Consider the following 22,587-nt stretch of genomic DNA (forward strand, 5'->3'; position numbering starts at 1 on the left):
TCTGGAAAACACCGACCCTAAACTGAACCTAAAGAGGTTAATGGCAATGAATGAATAAATGAAGAAATGAATGAACATTTAATCTAAGCCTTACTCAATCAGTATAAGTAAAATGTATTAGAATACAGTTTTTTGGCTATGTGTTTTGTCTTAAAGTGCGCTTGAGCTCTGGAAAATCTTTTAGAAAACAAAAAAAAAAAAAAACTTGTTTCTACCCATGTAGACAATTTTTCTGGTTTTCACTGCAGCATATTTAATAGCTTTTATTTGATGGCTTGAAAACATCCAGAAAAGGTTAGAATTCACCCAGAACCATTGATTCATGGGAATATCTCACAGATGCAAATCCTTTCCCTTTTTACCAAGTGGGTGCAATGTTCCTGTCTGGACAATGAGCCATGATAGCTACGTGGACTACATGGACCACTCCTGTTCTTGCCATCGTCAGGGAGAGGAGACGCATGTGAATGCGCATTAGGACAGTGTTAACCTGCCACCATGTGGACACTCTGTCTTCTTTATGCTCATGCAGTTCATGTTGAATTCAGTGATGAACAATTCAAACAGCAAACACACAGGTGGTGTTGACTCTGGACCCGTATGAAACCGAAACACACACCATAATATTGTGAGCAAATTTTGGCACAGCAGCCTTTGTACCATTGCCATAAATCATACAATACTACAAAAATATAAAAATTTAGAAGTTTACTCATGTTGCAGTACCTGAGCCTCACAGTGCCATATATCTAAGACATAGAGGAAAATAATACAAAAACAATTTATCTTGGACTGCAAGTATGAATTTTTAAATGTTAAAAGAATGGCAGTATACAATGCAAATGTATACAGCCAAATCCAGGTATTTATGCTCAGTATTTTTTATTAAAGACACACACACAAAAAGGTCCACAAAAACTGTTGGATTCCCTTCTCTTCACCACAGTTGCCATCAAATTCAGTAACACTCCTGAATGTTTACAGATATTAGTAATGACTGCATTGAAAAGCTCATGCAGTGTGAGCATTTTTAAATCAATTACACTTTCGCAGCAGAGGCTTGTGTTTGCGGAAACGCCTGTCCAGATGTGTTGAACATACAGGTTATTGCTCAGGCTGAAAATCTGGCAGCGTGTTAACAAACGCTACTATTTTTGCTTTGTTTTTCTTTCTTCAAATGGAAGCATTCAGAATGAACGCGTGGTTATTGCCTCTAATTACTGCAGAACTGGTGGTTATATCACTGGTCCTCCGGAGAGCAACCGCAGCTGTACTTTGTGCCCATGGACATATTAGTCTTTTCTATTGCATATAAACACATACACACACTCAAATCAATTACACTAATACTTTTTTCCTCTTTTTTAACTTATTGGACGGTAAAAAGTGCTATTAAAGACAACTGGTTTAGATCTCTTGGGGGGAACATAAATTATGTTTATCAATGTAAAACACACTTAAATCAAGAGGACCGCATTTATTTTAACTGTTTTTATTAATACTGACCTCAAAATGAAATGAAGTACACAACTGATAAGATGTTTTAGACTTCAAAATGTCTAATCTGCAGATTGGTTTGAGATCTGTTAAATGCAACAAAACGTAAAAAAAAGGAAGTGCTAAAGACATGTGCAAGGAAATGGGTAATATACTGTTTATCACAATCAGCAATGAAAACCAAACCATGTACCCCTGGCAACTTCCAGCCTTGTAGCATAAAAACATTTTTCTTTCCATACATCAAAATATTGTAAAAACACAAGCATAGAAAAGCCCTTCATTTTGCATGCTAAGTGCATAAAACAGCGAAGACATTTTAACATACTAAAACGGTAGCGTATCAAAGTGCATTTAACTTTTGCAGAAGGACAGAATGAAGGAAAATGGGATTATACTGAAGAAATATACTGTAAGAAGCAAATCACTTCAACAACAATGTGCACCAGCCTTTTATAATAAATGCAGTTCAAAATCCCCCAGGCCTTGAATGCTGGATGTTCACTGGAAATGCGAAAGGTACGACGTTCAGGTTTTGACTTTTTTTTCTTTACGCCCCGCTGGGTCAGATGGTACATCTGCCTTTCTTTTATGCACCTAAAAAATGAGGTATAAATAATTAACAACAGATTACATATTACAAACATTACTACAACTATCAAAAGAACATCGTTTTGAGTTATGGTTAAATCAGCAGGTATCTAACAACAAAACGTTACGCCTGCCTTTCTTTTATGCATCTAAAAAAATTAGGTATAAATTATTAATAATGGACTATACATTATAAACATCACTAACGCTATCAAAAGAACATTGTGTTGTGTTGCAGTTAAAATCAGCAGGTACCTAACAACAAAATAAACTCTGATAGCTTTTACAAATGCAGAAGCTGTTTGCATGGACTGATTGTAAAATGGATCATAGAACACAATGGTATGTAAGACTATTACGCTTTGCGATTTGGGAGCCCTTTTCTTCTTCTCGGCGCGTTCCTTCTCTTCAATCTCCATATTCTCTTTCTCTATGAGGGAGATAAGAGTATTGCATCGTCTTTGGAGTTCCTGGAGGAAGAGAAGAGGTTATTCATTCATTTCATAAGAAACCATAAACTTCAAATTCAAACCCACTACATATTTTCAGCTGCTGGATCATAATTACTTTTCCTCTTTATCTCAGACTGCCTGTTTTCCCTTTCTCATTTGGTTTCTTCAAATGGCAAAATTATTATTAGCATTCATACCATTAGTCATAATATATAAAGGTGGTGTTTATAGGAATAAAGAAAAATATGCAGCGATGCTTTTATAGCTTTGCAACGTATTTACCCATATTCAAAAATCCACATTTTAACTTCATAACCTTGTCTGTAAGATTTAGTATTACAGCACATAAAAAAACAATGAAAATGCACCTACATTACTATAATATCCTGTTCATAACTTTCCCTCAGCCTCCTCCATTTTTAACTGTCAGACTTACATTTTTGTGGCAAGATCAGTGATTCACAGAAACCATCATTTTGTTCCTTTAACAGTAACTCAGATGAAGAATGACTAGATGATCAAGACGTGTGCAAGACATGTACAGCTGACACGCTGTAAAATCACACGCTGAATTTGTTTTGTATTTTACTTCCCGTGGTACTAGGCATACCATGGCCGTGCGGGACTTGATGAACCAGTCAAATCTGAACTGGGGTGCGTTTCGGACACACTGCCGGAGCTCCTCGTACACATTCTCTTTGTCAAAGCCCATCTTGTGGAGCATGCAGATGAGGAACCGGTCCTCCTCTTCTGTGTAGTTCTTCCCTTTGTTTGTGCCATACTGTATCCTCAGCTGGTGGAAAGGGGCCTTGTACCTAGCAATCTGAAAAAACACCATTTGTAATTGAAATACTGTAGATAAATTCAGGAAATAATATAAAACACCTGCTTCAAAAAAGCTTAGTTCAGACTAACATAAATAATAACTGCAGAAAAGATCCCATTTCAAAGGAAGAAGAAGGAAGAACAAAACTGGAAGATATTTATACTTACTGTATCTATGTAGAATACACACACATACAGTATGTTTACATTACATTTACACATTAATTTAGCTGAGCTTTTCTCTAAAGTAGATTACAATTATTTACCCATTTATACAGCTCAGTAATTTTTACCGGGGCAATTTAGGGTAAGTGCATTGCTTAATGATACTACAGCTGCAGGTGGGATTCGAGCCTGCAACCTTTGAGTCGAAAGGGAACAACTCCAACCACCATGCTACCAGCTGACCTATATGAAATATAAACAAAATATAAAACAATATATAGATGTGTAACTATACATACGACAACATTTATATGTGTATGTGTGTGTGTACACACACCTACACAAACTTCAGAAAACATACCTTTACATCCAAGGCTTTCTTGATACTGATTCTTCTTTGAATGCGGGCCTCACCACGTTCAATCTGGGCCATGATCTTTTCGATATCCTGCAGCTCATTGCAGCGCTCCCAAAAAACAGCTTCAGAACACGGCAACAGTGTAAGAGCATCACACAGACAATGAGGAAAAGGGGTATCCATCAGTGATAAATCAGAACAAATATTTACTTGGCAGACAGACATCTGCCAAGATAAATAACAGTAGTCATGAATAATAATTAATAATGGCACATTAATCATTAGCTCGTACCAGAATATTCAATGACCTCTTCTGGGGTTTTTCCCTCCACTTCCCGGGCGATGTTGTCAATGTCATCTCGGCCATATTTCTCATTTGCTTTGATGAACTGGTTGAAGTCTCTCTTGTTCCAGCTTGTGAAGCCCTACAGACGACATTGAAAGGATGCATATTTTTCAGATTTACATACTGTGCTCTACATACTCTCCTGCATACACATATAGCTGTAGACAATCTAAAATACGTTAATATGTTTTACGTTAAATTTTAAATAAAAAAAATTAATTCATGACTCAACTGGTTTAGGAAATCGTTGGATGGAGGGAGTACTTCTTTATGTTTGGAAAACATTAGCTATTATTATAGCTAGTAAATAATAGTACAATGTATTCCAGTAACCTCTCTACGACTGTCATTTTTCAGTTAACCCTGAAGATCAACCAACCTGTGTAAGGAGTTTCTCCTTCTCTTCTGCCTCCTCTGGGGACAAGGGTTCTGCTTCGTCGATTTTCCTCTGCTCTTCCTTCTGCACCTGGGCCGCGTTGGGAATGTCTGGGTTTCTGGGAACCTGCAGATAAGACCAATGAAACACTAGAACTTTTCTGTACCAAACACACTTAGCAATATTACAGGGTTTATTCCAAACCATACTGAGTCGAACCTGTCGGGAAATGTTTTCCCATCAAGGAGGAGCATGAAAATCAAACAGCTTTTGAAAAGTACCACTTTCAGGTGTTCAAAAACTGCAGGAAATATGTATATGACATCTGAAGAAACACTTCGCAACAAGAAAAAATGTAAGTGCTTTAATCCTCTCTGCAAGGAAAGATGAAATATGGGTTTCCTGTTTTTATTTTGCATTGGGTGTTGGATATAGAAAGGAAGGGAAAAGTATTAATTAATTTATTTTAACATACAACATCCTAACGTGCATACTAAAGGTTGACTGCCATTATCTCTGCTGCTAAGATCATGATTGGCAAGGAAAACATGAAATTGCCCTGGGCCCTGGTCTGGCATCTTGAGGCATCGGCAAACCATCTTCCAACAAGAATAATTTCCACACTTCAGTAACTTTTGGACATCTTGACTCCTAGCACAGTCCATTTAGGTAATTTAGACTCAAAATGCAACTTTTAATTCTTTACACAATTTCTCACATACAAGGCAAATTTACCTTGTATCCAATTGTCTTCCTGTAGTGCAGGATTTCCATCTCCAGCAGCTCAAATAAGCGTGGCGGAAAGAACTGGAAGTCTTGTATGTTGGGCTGCTTTGGGGGCCGTGGGGCCTGCATGGATTCAAAGAGAAGTCTGTACAGACATCCCCCCAGGTCAACGGGTGCTGTGGCACTGAGCTCTAATGAGGTCTCAGCTCTTTTACAAAGATTCAGCTTGTATATGAAAGACAATGTACCTTTGGTGCCCGGGGTTCGCTGACTCTTAGAGCCTCTCTGAAATAAGCATCCACAGCATAATTAGCTTTCCTTTCTCTTTTAGGAGGTTCAATCCACTCCATCATACTGAGCTGAAAGAAAAGACAGCTTGACTTCTTAGAAAAGGACACTTCACCCACAAGATACTCTGAAAATGTGCAAAAAAAAAAAAAATGCCATTCACTAAGTCAAAAGACACTTTCAACAAACAAATACCTTTTGTTTCTCTCTATAGTCCTCGCCTTCGAAGTTGTACAGGCTGGTTTCTCCGCTACCCGTGTCCACGGTGAAGTTTCTGAGGGAATTCTCACCAAGTTTCTGCAGCCGTTCATTCATCTCCGCCGTCTATAGGCACAGTCAAGGTCCGGAGGACATTCAGCAAGTGTGCAGATAGGACCTGAGGTGCTAGGATCATGTTGAAGGTGTGACGACCCTACCTTCTTTGCACCCCTCTCCAGGATGGTGTTGATGTCCTCATCGGTCAGCTCGCTGTCTTTGGAGGCAAAAACATGCGTGGCTCCGTGGCGGATCATCTGCAGCATCTCATCCTTGGCCAGTTTGTTTGACTGCTGGTCGATCAGTCTCCCTGGACACAGAGATGGCCATACAGTGCACAATAGATCCCAAACATGTGAATAAAAACAGCAAAATAAGTAATCCAAATAACAGCCTGATGCTTAATTTTATGCTCATTACTTAATGACATCTTATATTTTGACATATATCATGCATGTAATTTTTAATATATCCTCAACATATCAAGAAGTTAATGTTGTAAAAGAGACATGCTGTAAACAGCTAGGAAAATGTTCCCGCATTAATGTTTTCCTTTTAGCGGTGTTAAAATATTGGTCTGCGAGTTTCATCACTCATCTGAGCAAGGCTGAATACCTTGCTGTATGACAATGGAATCCAGCCGTAGCTTCATCTCCGCTCGCTCTACGATTCTCTCCTCAACTGTGTTTTCCGTGATGAGGCGGAACACGCGTACTGGTTTCTTCTGACCAATTCGGTGGGCACGGTCCTGGAGCAAGAACCAGATGTCACCCATCATGTCCAGCGCACCACACAGGCCAGAAGTACTAACACCTACAAAATGGGTCCATTTTGACAGCACCCACCATGGCCTGTAGGTCCACTTGGGGGTTCCAGTCCGAGTCATACAGGATGACAACGTCCGCCGTTGCTAGGTTTATGCCAAGCCCCCCTGCCCGGGTGCTGAGCATGAATATAAATTTGGTGCTGCTGGGGGCGTTGTATGCTTCTATTGCTTGCTAGCAGCATCCACAGAAGAAACACAGACACTCACAAGATGCTCTCCAGATGGAATATGTAATCTATTTACCTAGAAATTTACACTGAGAAAATGGGAACCATTCGCTGCAATGAAAGCATTAAAAATGATATTTTAACAGTGGAATGTCATCTCAGAAAGATTCTTTGAGTTCATGAAAGAGAATGCAAAGTTTATTTCCTACACCGCTTTGCGATGCATGCTAATATAAATGAGTCGGCAAGAAGTAGTGCAGCATTACGAACCTCTCTTAATTCATGCGGCGTCTTCCCATCAAGTCGGCAGTACTCATAGCCCCTCCACATGCAGTAATCTTCCAGGATGTCAAGGACACGGGTCATCTGACTGAAGATGAGGACTCTGGAGCCTAACGACCAAGCAAAAGCAGTCAGACGACATGAAGGATAACTTAAGGAGCCTTATCGTAATTACTACACTGTTGGAGAAAAAAGAGATGCCAGTGGAAGCTGCTACATATTCATATAACCAGACATATGGAAACTTCCTCAGAAGTGTCAGATGATATTACTGAACCATTAAGGAAGTTAACCATTCAAATTCTTCACCTAAATGGACTGAAGGCTGGATCCAAAATACAGAACTGAAATACAGTGCTTAGACCAGTCACCTCATGGATGAACAACCCAGGTTCAAATCCCCCCTTTTTCCGTAGTACCCTTGATCAAGTTACTTACCCAGGATTGCTCCGGTAAAAATTATCCAGCTGTTTAACAGGGTAAACAACCATTAGAAGCTTAGTATTCAAACTTACCTCTGTAAGCTGCTTAGCAGGAAGTGTCAGCTAAACGAATAAGAACAACTAGAATTGCTCAACTGAAACACCTTGTGCGCTCACCTTGCTCCTGAACTTTGGGGAGCAGCTTGTCCAGGACGACCATTTTGCCGCTGTTGGTAACCAGGTGGGTGTCAGTAGTATAAGGGGGACCCGGCTCAGCACCATCAAACAGGTATGGGTGGTTGCAGCATTTCCGCAGCTGCATCAGGATGTTCAGCAGCCGCATCTTGTCCATCTTCCCCGCAGAGTTGAGAATGTCAATGTCCTTCATCAATATTTTTGTGTACCTGAATTAACAAAGCAGAAAAGAAATTAAAATTTACTCCGGTGCTCTTTCCCATTTTATACACTACGGTACCTTTGAAAAAAAAAATCAATGGGTTATGCCTGAAATAGAAGCTCCTTGGCACACTGTTCGCATATTAAAAATCTTCCATTAACACCTCTGTATGAGAATGTGTACATATGGGAGTATTAGCTAACCGTTATAAAACAGTAGCTGTCCGAGTCAGAGATTATTATAATGCAACTGCCACCAAGTCACTTATTTTTTCAACTGAAGGTGTGACTTTTACACGCATTTGTTTTTTGGTAGCTGAAACCTAAACAAAAGAAATAACTATAGCTCTTTGAAACAGCCACTATTGAAGATTTTTTTTTTTTGTGTGTGGTTTTACTGACACTACTGTGGAGGTTTTATCAAATTACTAATTTACATAAACATTAATTCTTTCAGTGTCAGTTTTTTGATATACCTGTATGTTTTTCAAATGGTTTCATACTGTAAATATATTGTGCTTTTACCATAGGAGTCAACACCACACATACACTTACTGCTGTGAGGGTAAATTCAGGGTTTGAGTTCTGCCTCTCAACTTCGAGAGTATCATGAATATTTATGAGAAAATAAGTACAACACTTTAACTGTCGGGAGAAGACAGTGGATCAGCCACTTTTGTCTTGCATATCTTCTGGTTTTAAACTAATTCATGTAAAGTTATTGTAAGCAAAAGTGATTTAAAGGAATTTTATTTAACAGTTTGTTCTTGTGGTATTGTACATGAAATCTGGATTGAACTTTCAGGAGGCATACTATATATTTAAACAAATGCAATATCAGTTTCTCTGCCTGAACAATGTCTGTGTGTATGCTATAGACAATTAAGTCTTCCTTGTTTTTGCACAGACCTTTAATAGCCTCCCCATCACTGCTTACCTGCTGTCCACTTTACTGCTATTGTGACCCATTAACCACACCAAGTTACACCAGGTTTGACCAACCCAACCCTGCACACCATGATCAAGAAAGGATTAGATCCAAACAAATGATAATAGCATTTATTTAATCAATGAAACACAAAAATCAAGCAGTAGATTAGAAAATATACAAAAGGTAGAAGTTAAAAGATTTCAATAACCACGATGAAAACTGAAAAGATAAATTTGACTAGCAGTAATTCTTGTTTTCAGGAAGTGACAAAACAGATATGCCCTCTTCACTCACTCTAATGTCCTTTGACTTCATTTTAAATGTTTTTGCTCTGGGATTCAGGGGAGGAATTGAAGGGACTGAAAATTGATGTAGTGGTATCTTGGGGGGAAAAAATGCCAAAATAAAATTGTCAGGATATACAGTACACCCGCGTAAATAAACAGCATTAACATGTGAATCCATCACTTACCATTCCCTTTGCATTTTACTGAGCCCCAGGTATATTTTGACCTCTTGTTTAGGCGGCAAGCTTTTCTCCACTTCTGCCTTTATTCGGCGCAGCAGGAATGGCCGCAGAACCTTGTCAAACAAATTTTAAAATTAAACGCCATTTCAAGAAAATGTGGCAATATGATCACTTATTTTTCTTGCTCTATTTATTTCCTTCAGATTATTTTTTTGTTGCAATAATTCACAATGGAAAAACTAAACAAAGTCCCTAGAAAAGATAGCAGCATGTTGCAAACGAGCGACGCTTACCGCGTGCAGACGCTCCACAAGCTTTTGATCACCCAGGCAGTTGTTGGTGTCAAACCATGAGTCAAAGTCCTGAGAGGGAATTTAAAAGATTCATTTCTGTTTTTCAGCACCCTGGTTTATCATTGAAGCCCCCACAGAATTACAGCTGGTGGAGGGAGGTCTTATCCAGGACTGGTTGAGTCTGAGTTATGGGGCATCTGATCAGCAACAGCCTTGGGAAAGGAGACATCTAATATCTAATGTAAGCAAAAATCAAACCCGCCACAGCAAAGAGACATGCCAGAGGGGAGGCTCGTAGCCGTTGGCAACTTTTTGGATAATAGCATAACAAAAAAGGCAGAAACACTACACCTGGAGCTGACTGAGACTAAGGGAATAAAATTACTGACTGAAAGAGAAAGAAGTTCTGGAAGTGGATGCAAGCGACTGGTGGGGGAATTCACACCGACATGAGATGGAACTCTTTATAACATCACATATGACATGCTGTTCAATGTTTTTCAAAGATCCTCAAAGTCAACTGTTAAGCACTTTCAGTTAACTTGTTTTTAGATTTTTTTTGAACTGCAGCAGACCAAAGTTTTGTTTTTTTCAGAACACCTACAGAAGTGCAAAGATCAGGGGAGAGAAAAGAAAAAAAACACACACACACACACATTTCTTAATTTTCTCCCTTAAAATAAATACTATATTACTACTATACGGTCCTTATCTCATTGGAAAATTTTTTACAATGATTAATACCTGGCCTCTCACCAGTTAAGCAACTAAGGGACTGACTCATCCAAATTAGATTCTATACTAATTTATTCAGTTTTGCTAAATTATTAAAGAAACATATTTTACTTCTGCAATATACAGTCATGCGCCGCTTAATGACGTTTTGCATTATGACTGACTGCATAATGGGAGCTGAAAAATTCTTATGGACTAGCAACGTTGTAGCGTAACGTGTTACTCATGTTCGTGGTGGTGCCGCTGTAAACAAACATACTGCGCTACCAGTTGTATAAAAGTATAGCACATACAATTATGTACAGTACATAACACTTGATAATGACGATAATCACCTATGTTACTGGTTTATGTATTTGCTTTTTATAGTTATTCTACACTGTACTCAGGGGGGCGCAGTGGGTTTGGCCGGGTCCCACTCTCTGGCGGGTCTGGTGTTCGAGTCCTGCTTGGGGTGCCTTATGGCGGACTAGCATCCCTACCAGAGTGTGTCCCCTCCCCCTCCAGCCTTACGCCGTGTTCCCAGGTTAGGCTCCGGTTTGCCGCAACCCCGCTCGGGACAAGCAGTTTCAGGCAGTGTGTGTGTACACACAGTGTACTTTCTATTTATTAAAAAAAAAAGAGTTTGCAGTGTCAAATGTCGTGTTTACCACAGCTCTTGACTGCATCGAGGCTATACCATCTAGGTTTATTTAAGTACAACTCTATGACGTTCGCACAATGACGAAATCGTCTAATGACATTTCTCAGAATATATCCCCGTTGTTAAGCGATGCATTTCTGTACTAAATGCATGGGGGTGTGAGGTCTGAGCCACATGTCCCGCTCACCTAGGGAAACCGCAACGCGCAATACATCGCCTCTCCTTCCCGGTGTAGTTATCATCGTCGTTATTAATATGAAGGTGTTAAGTATACAACTGAAGCTGATAAGTATATAATAAGTATACTGTAGCTGAACGGGGAGAGAACAACAGGTGACGGTGAGAAAACAGGGACGTACGTTTGCAGAATTGAAGACATCAGGTAACAGAAAGTTGAGAAGCGACCACAGTTCATGGAGGTTGTTCTGCAGTGGCGTTCCTGTCAGCAAAAGGCGATTGGTGGTCTTGAACTCCCGCACAATTTCTGATAACTACAGACATAAAAAAAAAAAGAAGTTATCTTCAGTATAAAAGTACCAGCTTTTTTTAACTGAATAACAAATTAAGAATTTCCAAATATAATTATAATGACGGTTTAAAATTAAATAAAAACAGAACAGTACATAGAAAAACACATTAACTATGTGCGTCTGTTTTATCTGTACACCTGACCTTGGATTTTTCATTTTTGATCCTGTGAGCTTCATCTATGACCAAGTAGCGCCAGTTGAACTTTTTGAAGACCGATTTCTCTCTTATGACCATTTCATAAGATGTAACACAAACATCCCATTCTCCAGGCATCATGACGTCCCGGATGAAGGCAGCCTAAATGGCATAACAAATGTTGCAAAGTTACAGGTCTTGTTAAACGTTTTTAATAAAGCACATCAACTGATGTGAAGATGGGGAAAATTAGGCCAATGGGTGGTATAGCAGGTAGAGCTGCTGTCTTCTACTCAAATGTCCCAGGTTTAAATCCTGACCAAGTTACTTACTCTGAACTGATACAGTTAATAATAAAAAAAAAAATACCCAGCTGTGCAAACAGGAAAATAACTAAGTATCTTAGGGTACAAAGTTAATATTGTTTGTTTTCAAGTGATTTTGCACCGTGTAACCTCATTAAAAAAATAACTGTATGTCCATAAATGCATACACACACACACACACACACTAGATACACACAAGTAAATTATATACAAAATATATATGAATTTATTTTACACATATTACTGAAGATTGCATTTATTAATGTTATAGTATTTGAAATATTTTACTTTCAAATCACTATTGGTATTATAAACCAAAACATATCTAAGATTATCATTGACTTGAAACACAAAAACATGTAAAAGACTTATCCTTTGCCATTTATGGAATTTCAGGAGGTCAAGACAAACTTTCATTAACTACATATGAAAAAAAATAAATGTTAAAACACTATTGCCTAAGCAACCAATACGCTATATTTTTACAGTAAGAACTGCACGTAGAGGAAAAAACAGGTCAACTGAAAAAGAGATATAAGGTGACATTCTTACTCGTGCGTCTTTATCTCCAATGAGGCAGACCGCTTTCAGAGACGGAACCCATCGCTTGAACTCGTTCATCCAGTTGTGAAGCGTGGACTTGGGCACGAGCACCATGTGAGGTCCAGGAATGTTTCTGTAGTGTTTCAGGTACCCCAGCAAGGCAATGGTCTGCAGTGTCTTCCCTAAACCCTGAGAACCACACACACACACACACACACACACACACACACAAAAATTAAGTATTACCAAGTAAGTAAAAGTATGCTGATGAGGCAAGTGAGCAAAATACAACACAGCTGCCAGAAGCTTTAAATATGACTAATTTTCATTCATACCATTTCGTCAGCCAGAATTCCATTTATGCCATTCTCATAAAGGGATATCAACCAGTTGAGACCTCGGATTTGGTAATCTCTCAATGCCCCATTTTTCACATCTGAAAGTCAAACACGTTTGCTCAGGCCACTATTTGAACACAGGTGGTGAAACAGGTATTAAATGCTTTCCTAATCTTGCACATAAGGAGCTTAGCGTTAAAGTTAAATAACTCAGTCATCCTTAAAAAATAATACATACTTCTGCCTGGCATTTTATGCATTTATAAATTAAGCTTGCGAAAAAAACAACAACATTCCTGCATCACAGTGGTTTTGAATGCTTATTTCGAGAGAAACCTCTCACATGATGGAGACTCCTCGAACCGAACCAAAATGTTGGAAGCTCTCCTGCTTTCAGACAACAGCTCCTCATCCTCCTCTTGTTCTGTGCGTCGGTGGCGGTTGCTAGAAAAAGATGACACAATGTAACGATAAGAACTTTTCTATTAGAGCAAAAATTCATAAAACAAAAGTACCCTGCCAGCAATAAATAAATACACACACACACACAGACATTTTCAGAACTGCTTGTCCCATAAATAAATAAATAAAGAAATAAATAAATAAATAGTTGTTGTGTTACTTTTCATACTGGACTTACTCTCCGACAGACAGCAGATTTTGCTTCTCGTCCTGTTTCACACGGGGCCGGCCCAGCTTTACTTTCAGGGGAGATGTGGGAGACTTCTGTGAGGCCGGCTGGATGAAGTGTGCAAAGAGCTCCGTCTGCTTCAACAGATATTCAAACCTGTTTGCCCGATCAGCTTTCTACAGGGGAAGCATAAAGGAAAAGAAAGATATCACTGACAAACTACCGTGTATGAGCAACTTGAGACAAAACAGTCCCTGACTGTGGAAATGGAAAAATGCTGTACTTTTGAGTTGTCTCCAGGGGGCGCCCAAACAACACCAACCATCAACTTTAAAACAACCGAATAACAAGTCTAGAGACCAAAAAAAGATGCATCTTTCCCTAGAACAGCACAGATAACGGTAGATACACCAATATTACAGCATTACTTTCTTACCGTGCTTGTTTCGGGCTACTGCACTGAAATGTTCCTAATTAGTGGCAGAAGCTGGTAAAGTGGTTATAGCCATCACCTTACAATCTGAAGGCCCCACGTCTGAACCACTACTCCTGCTGTAGTATCTTTAGACAAGGTATTTACCCTGAATTCATACAGTGAAAATTACCCAGCTGTATAATGGGTAACATGTCTTAGGTACACTTATATTTAATCATTAACTAACAATTTTCTCCAAAGCGACCAGCAATGTTAAACTATTGGATCATTTTTACTGGAGAAACTTAGGGTTAGTACTTTGTAGTGAAGCATTAGGCGAGATCTGAACCTGCAACATTCAGGTCTGACAGCAGCAGCTGCCCCCCAAGGTAAAATTTTTTAAAAAAAATGTTAAATTCAGCAAAAATATCAACTGATAAATGAACACAAAAATAAATTTTAAAAAAAAAAAAAAACTCACCCTTTTTTCTTCATACTCAGGATCCACTTCTTCTATCTTTGCAGCAGGCTTAGGGGGCGACTTCAGCAGGAACGGCGGATCTTTCTACACGTAAACGAAACATGTGTCTCGATCACGTGGCTGCCGGTTCTGTGGACGTGCCATCATTCACACCGAGACTTGACAGCTGTGGTGCTGAAGAATGTGTGTGTTCACCAGTGTTGAACGGTGCATTCTCAGTAAACATTCGCATGACTGGTGGAACAGTGGTGAAAGACATGAGCTTGTAACCTTGAGGTTGTTTGAGTCCCATTCCTCGCTCCTGGTATAAAAGCCTTGATCCTGGTACTTTCCCTATATTGGTACCTTAAAAAACCCTGCAGTATAAATTAGTCCAATATTTGCTTCCACTAAGCCACTTTGGATAACCAACACATACATTTTTAAACATTTCAAACAGCACTTGTTATCTTTTACATAATTAACTGCTTGCTATTGATTACTGGTTGCTATCAGAGCAGATTTCATCAAAGAAGCCATGTTGTGCTTTGTGTGTGTAAACAGCGCTGGGATAAGGTGTGTGTGAACCATGCAGCCAGCAGGGAGACAGGGCGCAGTGGAGAAAGTGCGGTACCCAGTCCCACCACTGCAGTAACTACTCATTAAACGCAGAACACGTCCACCAGACTCGTGTCTAACCACATGTGATGGGGGGGGGGGCGGTCTGCGTGCTTCAGGGGTAACTCACGTATTCTGTGTCGTGACCAAACATTTATGAGCACACACAGACATACATGATGTGACACACAGGTATTTCCATCACCTGCACACCACCTCACCATTCCCTCTACTTTTTAACTAACTGCATATTAACATCTAAATTAATCTCAAAAAAACTCATAAGTGACCAGAGAGCTGACCATAGTGTCTAGTTTGTTTAGGATCTCTACAGAATTATTAAACACTATGGTCTCTAGTTACCTTTATATTTTTGGTGGCTTGATAGCACAGCGAGTAGTGCTGCTGTCTCACAGCACCTGGGTGGTGTGAGAGGACATGGGTTCGATCCCCATTCAGTCTGCGTGGAGTTTGCATCTTCTCCCCATGTCTGTGCTGTTCAGGTCCACCCATAGTGTGTGAGCGGCAGAGAGAGTGTGTTCCACTGATATATGGATGAGTGACCCATTGTAAGGAGTGTAAGTCACCGTGGTGAATAAGGTATGTGGGCTCATAACACTACATAGAGTTCATTCATTGGAAGTCCCTTTAGTGTCTCCTAAATGATACAGGTCAATGTTAACTTCCTGCAGTCGGTTAACTTACCATTTATTTAACTACCTCCTGCAGCAGTGTAAAAGTTACCAGTGTACTATCACTGCAGCACTGAAAGTGAGACGCTGCAGTGGGTCAGTTAGCAGTTAACTAACTGTTAGAGTGGTAAATTACCAGTTAACCAACTTAGTGCAGTGGAGAAGTTGTTAGGGAAGTGAATGAATGAGAAGTGAATGAAGCAGCTCAGCAGTGGCAGTGGTGAGTGGGCGACTGACCGCTTTACTTCACTGACCACTTACGTATTTACTTGTTAAATTAAGTTGTTTACTCACACTATCACTGTCCTGAACTTGGAGAAAATCGGCGCAAGTCAAAGTGTGTGAAAGTGGAGCGGAAAACAAAGTGCTGTGCGTGTTTTTTTTTTTTTTTTTTTTTTTTTTAACACGAAGAAAAGTAACATCCGCCGCCGGACAACCGAGTCCGAGCGCTAGTTTGTCCGCGGACACACAGTGAGTGACGGCTCGGTTACCAACCAGGTTACTGTGTGTGCCACTACTAATACACTGATTTCACTGTCTGAACACGGCAGCCGGCTTACACAGGAACTGTGCACAACGCTCCACTCACACATTCTGATTCATGCTCTCCTGTTCGTCGTGTGTTCAGTTCAGTAACGCATTACATGATGATTAACACCGACTCGTGTGTGACGAGCAAAAGCGGCGGCCAGAACATCTGTATGCAGAGAAGTCCTTCCCGCCATACTGATACTCTTCCCACTAAATAAATAAACAGGTATTTAAAATTGTTCTGAAAATAATTGCATAAATGATGAGAGTGGGGGGTGGAAACTCGCTCTTCTTCGTGTCTTTCGCCGCCGCCCCAAATCTGTCGGACTAGTATCAGTCTGTCTGTGTAACAACACAGCTCCGTCCGTGCACGAGCGCCGGCGTCACCTCGTGCTCCTCGTCCTCGCGCTCCCTGGACGTGGACGGTCCCTCTTCGTCCGACATCGTATCGCACGCGGCGCCGCTACATGTGTCGCTGTCGCCTTGCGCTGTAAATTAATATTAAAGAAAAACACCAAAAAGCTACAAAAACACTAGTACGTCACCAGCCGCCCAGACCGTACAACCTCCAGCATACGCCCCCCTTACCTTTTACCGTTGGCTATAAATCCCGCCTCATCGGGGCGCTGCACTATCGCGAGAGTTCCGAGAGCGATCCGTGCGCGTACCCTCTCCTACGGATATCGAAAGATGGGTCATGGCTTCACGTAGGATGGCTTCGTCAGACCGCCATCTTGGAAAAATGCGGTCCGCAGGAGCACGCAATGCTATGCTATGCGTTTAACCTATTACCGAAACGAATACATCAAGGCGAAAGACTTGTCATTTCACAAGTGAGTACTTCACTTTCTTCTGGTGTAAAAGTCTTAAGAGGAATTTATGTTCCTAGCAAACGAGTAAACACAAGAACAAGCCAAGTGTCAAGACCAAGTCACTGCCAAGTCCACACAGTGACATTTGATTCATGAAATGATTCCTGCATGATTCGTGCAGTTACTTACTTACTTACTTACTTACTGTAGTGCATTCTGGATCAGCAAACAAATGTTAAGATATTTAAGTAAGCTCATCATCATTAGGTGGGACAGTTTCGTAGCTTCGTTTCACGATCGATCACAATCATGAATCACTTATGTCAGGGGTTTACTAGTGAGCTGTTGAAAATGACTCTGTCTGTGCCGAATGCGAACACATTCATGTTCGACACAATTACGAGACTATAAAGTTTAAAAGGATAATATTGATTGTAATGAGGGAAAGACTTGTACAAACAAATAGTAACATTTGTAATAACAATAGTTCACTCCCATTTATTTCCTCAAGTACTACATACGATAACGGTTACGATATTATTGTCAAATGAAGCTTAGTTTACGGAATCAAAAGGTGGAACTAATTATTATACTAGACTAGTGCATTTACATCTAAATATTACAAACACATATTGAAATCAATGTAATTAAAACCATTTTCCTTACTGCTCTGCGTTTAAAGGGGGAACAGTTTTCCTCGAAGTTCATTCCATTCTGTTTAAATTTTCTAAATTCCACATTTTTTTTGACATTTTTGATGATGTATATAAGGATGGAATATCTGTATTTGTCATAAGTTTACTTTTGTATATGAACGTGGCTACGTTTAGATATATAAAATCAGCAATAATAACATGTATTGATATCATTGAAGGTCAGCATACCATGTTTTTTTTTTTTTTTTTCTTCAAGATTTGAGCTACATACAGCAGCTTCCAATCATAAGGCCATTTTTTGAAAATGAGAATGAGTCTCTTTTCACTGAAGTTTGTAAGGAATCCCCCCAAGTTGTAATTGCACAAGTTAAATGCAGTCGTGTCCTTTCACTGTAAGTCTATAATAAAGTATTTCTTGGCAAATAATACTTGGCAAAGTATTTCTTTTTTTATTCAAAGCAACAACTTTTAAAATCTGTTTTCTCTTAGTATCAGTATGTCTTGCGCATGATAAGTGCTCATCATGTGTATAAATTCTGAGAAAGTTAAGATCTTTCTGTGGCTTCATTATAGACTCCATAGTTTGATTTTAAATTTGCAACAAGTTTCAAAGAATTAACCACAGAATTTTGTGTCACATTCTTCAATCAATTTAGAAATAACTGATATTACTTGTAGTATAATAAACTAAGTGTACATTTTAATACTAGATATTTTCCATTTCTTTATAGGCCTGCAGATATCCTCCATTCTGTTCAATTCAGTCAAGTTTATTGACCAAAAATTACATATGACAAAATGACAGAATTATATCCATGGAGCAGCAAATCACGCAAAGCTTTACTTGTCCTTTTGTTTAGAAGCATAAACAATTTTTCCAATATGGCGGACAACGTTGCAGTTGCGGCGCACACGTTATTGTTATGAATGGCCTATCTTTGTACAGCATATCTATTCTCTCTCCCCTTTATATCGCGTTTGACCTCTCGCGTTGGTAGTATCGCGAGAGTCCACATAAACATTGGCTAGAAAATTCTGGTAGAACAAAAGATTTGTTTTGTTGCGTTACTTTTTCATAAAGATGAGACGTTCATGAAAATCTAGAGCTGCATGCGATCATTTAGAAGTAGGATATTTTATGCGACTTCTTAAAATCTAAACCAAAAGAAGATGGTATACGCCGGTATAGCTCAAAAGAAATCTTCATAACACTGTACTGTAACACGAAACTGCTGGTTAGTCACTGCTCTTGCGTCTTAAATCCTTGGAACGTTCATCTGTAGGAATTTTGTGGTACCATTTCAATTACTGGCAACCTGGGACAGGATATTTTACGTAGGAACTGTGCAAATAAATAAATAAACAAACAAAAGGAATTCCCCCACACACAGTCTAGTCATTCGAGTACCTATGCGTGACGCGCGGTACAAGCAAGAAATGGCCACCAGATGTCAGTATAGTCTGAAAAAAAAGCCCATTGTAATTGTTTACGTGATTTGACTACGCGGGAGACCGTTTTTTATACGACAAATACGCAGAAATGTATTATCAGTAGCGTTTGCTAGTAAAACTACATAGTATCCATTGTAAGTCGCTTTGGAGAAAAGCGTCTGCTAAGTGAATAATGTAAATGAAATGTAAGTGTTTACACCGAGAGCCAACTGAGCCAGTACTACACCATCCGATCCCTGGTATTTTTCATAAGCATAGGGTGTACCTACTGAAATGCACGTTTATGGTACAAAATATGAATATCCCCGAAGTTTGTCGTTACTTGTGTAGTAGTGATCCCTCATTTGTCACAGATCCGTACAGTAATGACTGAATTATATCATTAGTGCCTAAGTCTAGTGTGGAGGAGTTTAAGGCAACATTCAGACCTTGTATAATAACAGTAAATGCTACTGTTTATTTGATTTTTTTTTCTATGTTTTAAATGAATTAGCAAAAATGATTAGCAGTGTCTTTGTATGTTTCTAACGAAGGATGGAAAGTGTTGCGAGTGAAGTGGTTAGAGGTGCTGTCTTTGGACTCATACGGAGCAGGTTTGAATCCCACCTCCTGCTGCCGTACCACTTATGAAGGTACTAACCCTAAATGAATACAGTAAAAGTTATCCAGTTTCTCAAATAGTTAAATCAGTGTAGGGGACACAGTGGTGCAGTGGCACAGTGGGTTGGACTGGGTCCTGCTCTCCGGTGGGTTTGGGGTTCGAGTCCCGCTTGGGGTGCCTTGCAACAGACTGGTGTCCTGTCGTGGGTGTGTCCCTTCCCCCTCCAGCCTTATGCCCTGTGTTGCCGGGTTAGGCTCTGGCTCCCTGTGTCCCTGAATGGGATGAGCTGTTCAGAAAGTGTGTGTGTTAAATCAGTGTCACTTTGGAAATAAAGAGTTGAGCAAATTAAATAAATGTGAAAACATGTAGCCAACAAAGACTATAGAGATGCAGTATTATTAGTTATCTGGTGCTTATTGGTTTCATAACTAACTGCTGGCTATTGGGGGACTTTAGAGTACTTGGGAACATTTAAAGAATTATTTTCCCTTTGGCATCATTGAGTTATTGGGGAAATGTTAAATGTGAATTTTCAGTATCATTATGACTTCCATTAAGAAACGTGTGCTATGACACAAAATGTATGGTATAGGAACCACAATATTCTAATTAGGTGATTTTAAAATATGCCAAGAGTAATGACTTCAAGTGTCTTTAAAATAATCTTTGAAACATACAATGAAATGCAGATGGCTATGCAGGAGCAAAAAAATAGATAATGCACTTCCATCTTGCACATTATTTTCTTCATTTTCCGTTCTTCCACCTCAGTAAACAGGAGGTCAGAATTAAGGATGATAATTCCTGTCATTCAGATTTCAAGTGTTCCTCCATATTATATGAAGCAGTATCTTTGCAAATATAAGTATTTTAAGAGGGTGAATCAGAAAGTATCAGCAGTAATAATTTTAAAAAGTTAAAACTTTACTGCGTGTGATTTTTGACTAACTCTTGTAATATTTTAAAGTAGTTCAGTATGTTTTGTTGTACTGATTTGGTGAAATGCATTTCCATAAACATGAAGGCATTCAGTTGAAATATTCTCCAACATAAATGTATTATTTGTGGGGCTTCTGCTTTAGCCAGAAGGATCAGGTAATAGCACCCAAAAGAGGTACTTGTTGGAAAGCAGGAGGTCCTGGGTTCAAATCCCAGCGGTGCCTATTGCTTAAGGTTTTCGGGCCCCTTGGTAGCAACATTACTGGACCTACATTGGATTCCTCCTCAGCAGTATCCCTGAATTGGGTACCCTGCTGTATAATTAGATAAATAAGTGTAGTTTAGTACACTTGATGATGTATTCTAAAATGACTGGACTCTAGAATCACATGTTTGCATCCAAATCTCTTCTTCTGTTGATCTGATGCACTCACTGTATTTTTGAGTTGTGTTTCGCTTTGAAGAAAAGAATAAATGTGAATGAATGAATGAATGAATGAATGAAAATGTAAAGCACAGAAGGGCTATCATCCCAAACCACTGGAGGAAGCCAGAAGTGAATGTTTTATTGCCTCCTGTTACTCTATGCTTCAATATAATTTTATTATTGTATGTTCTGTTTAAAGATGTACATTTTCCCCCCATCCAGGTTCCCAGGGGATCTGGACTCCAGGTTAAAAATCCCTGTATTAAAGGGATTTTTTTTTGTGCTGTGGACGCCTTGTTTCGATGAAGGGAATTAAGACACTGTATGCTGAAATACCCTGAGGTTTCCAGTGAATAAAGTAGCATTATAAAGCACAATGTGTTCAGGGAAATTTAACTTTGCGCCTGCTGACTCATCTGAGATAAGAGGCGCTTACACCCCTGCAGAGTTTTCGAATTCCCCAGTAAGAGCGTGACCTTACCACAGGTACTCTAACATCATCTGTGCTGCACAACATGCTCTTTAACTGTGCTTTAAGTGCTTCAGCCATAACTGTGTGCGGCTATTGGTCGGAAACACAAACAAAAAACATCAGAAGCTCACGAGATCCATGATACCGTTCAAGTGTATCATCAACTGTGGTTGATGATAGCTCTGTCACGGAAGGAACCATTTACAGTTTCTACCAGATACCTTTTTTTAATGTTTTTACTAACATTACATAACTCCTTTTCTCCCAGTTTGCTAAAATGCATTTTTATTCTTTAATGTGATAGAACATGTAAAAGCAAATATTACAGTTATAGCAGTGGCTTTTGCTCTCAATCTGCATTGGTGATGATGATTATTACACACACACACACAGAGTCCGAAACCACTTCTCCTAAGTGGGGTCGCGGTGAACCAGAGCCTAACCCAACAACACAGGGCGCAGGGCTGGGGGGGGGGGAGAGGACACACCCAGGATGGGACGCCTGTCTGTCGCAAGGCTCCCCAAGCGGGACTCGAACCCCAGACCCACCAGAGAGTAGGCCCCAGCCAAACCTGCTGTACCACCACACCCCCTATTATGATTATTGATCCATAAATTTTCATTAACTGCTCGCCCCAGTAATACTCGGTGGTGTCCAGAGCGTAATCTATAATCATGGGGTGCAAGGCTAAGGTGGTATGCTCTGGGTAGGGTGCCAGGTCACTTCAGTTTCAACCTTCTTCTTCTCATCATTATTATTATTATTATTATTATTACTACTACTTTTTTGTTTGTTTTGACACTTTTATCCAGAGCAGCTCACAAGGAAAGGTGTATACAGAGAAAAAAAGGTGCCTAAATGATGCCAGATGATGATTTAGGATGAGATATTGTATTTGAATGTAAGGCAAAATCCATTTCTCATGTAAATAAACAACAACTGAACAATTCAGTGCATTATTTAT

General features: G+C 39.5%; 2 protein-coding genes across 3 annotated transcripts in view; one reads left to right on the forward strand and one right to left on the reverse strand.

The window, feature by feature from the left end:
- Positions 1 to 1,508: 1,508 nt before the first annotated feature.
- On the reverse strand, positions 1,509 to 16,888 carry smarca1 (SNF2 related chromatin remodeling ATPase 1). 2 transcript variants are annotated; one of them, XM_018728529.2, is made up of 25 exons: positions 16,852 to 16,888; positions 16,651 to 16,751; positions 14,444 to 14,527; positions 13,557 to 13,723; positions 13,260 to 13,360; positions 12,914 to 13,014; positions 12,588 to 12,767; positions 11,716 to 11,871; positions 11,403 to 11,534; positions 9,666 to 9,734; positions 9,376 to 9,485; positions 7,754 to 7,980; positions 7,143 to 7,264; positions 6,725 to 6,877; positions 6,495 to 6,627; positions 6,041 to 6,189; positions 5,820 to 5,948; positions 5,585 to 5,695; positions 5,346 to 5,459; positions 4,614 to 4,736; positions 4,181 to 4,313; positions 3,892 to 4,010; positions 3,151 to 3,363; positions 2,448 to 2,558; positions 1,509 to 2,094 (listed from the first exon to the last, which is right to left on the reverse strand). In XM_018728529.2, the coding sequence occupies exons 2-25, from the start codon at positions 16,705 to 16,707 to the stop codon at positions 2,026 to 2,028; spliced, it is 3,063 nt and encodes a 1,020-aa protein (XP_018584045.1). In that variant the 5' UTR covers positions 16,708 to 16,751; positions 16,852 to 16,888; the 3' UTR covers positions 1,509 to 2,025. The 2 variants fall into 2 exon arrangements, with proteins under 2 accessions (XP_018584045.1, XP_018584044.1); XM_018728528.2 differs by lacking the exon at positions 16,852 to 16,888 and having other exon boundaries at positions 16,651 to 16,850.
- Positions 16,889 to 17,004: 116 nt separating this feature from the next.
- The window catches only part of gab3 (GRB2 associated binding protein 3), a 41,877-nt gene continuing 36,294 nt past the window's right edge, over positions 17,005 to 22,587 (forward strand). Inside the window, exon 1 of the mRNA XM_029257785.1 lies at positions 17,005 to 17,096. Coding sequence (XP_029113618.1) covers positions 17,028 to 17,096 — 69 coding nt within the window. The 5' untranslated portion in view covers positions 17,005 to 17,027. The remainder of the gene's footprint in view (positions 17,097 to 22,587) is intronic.

Source organism: Scleropages formosus, chromosome 14 (assembly GCF_900964775.1).
Source record: "Scleropages formosus chromosome 14, fSclFor1.1, whole genome shotgun sequence".
Classification (NCBI taxonomy): Eukaryota; Metazoa; Chordata; class Actinopteri; order Osteoglossiformes; family Osteoglossidae; genus Scleropages; species Scleropages formosus.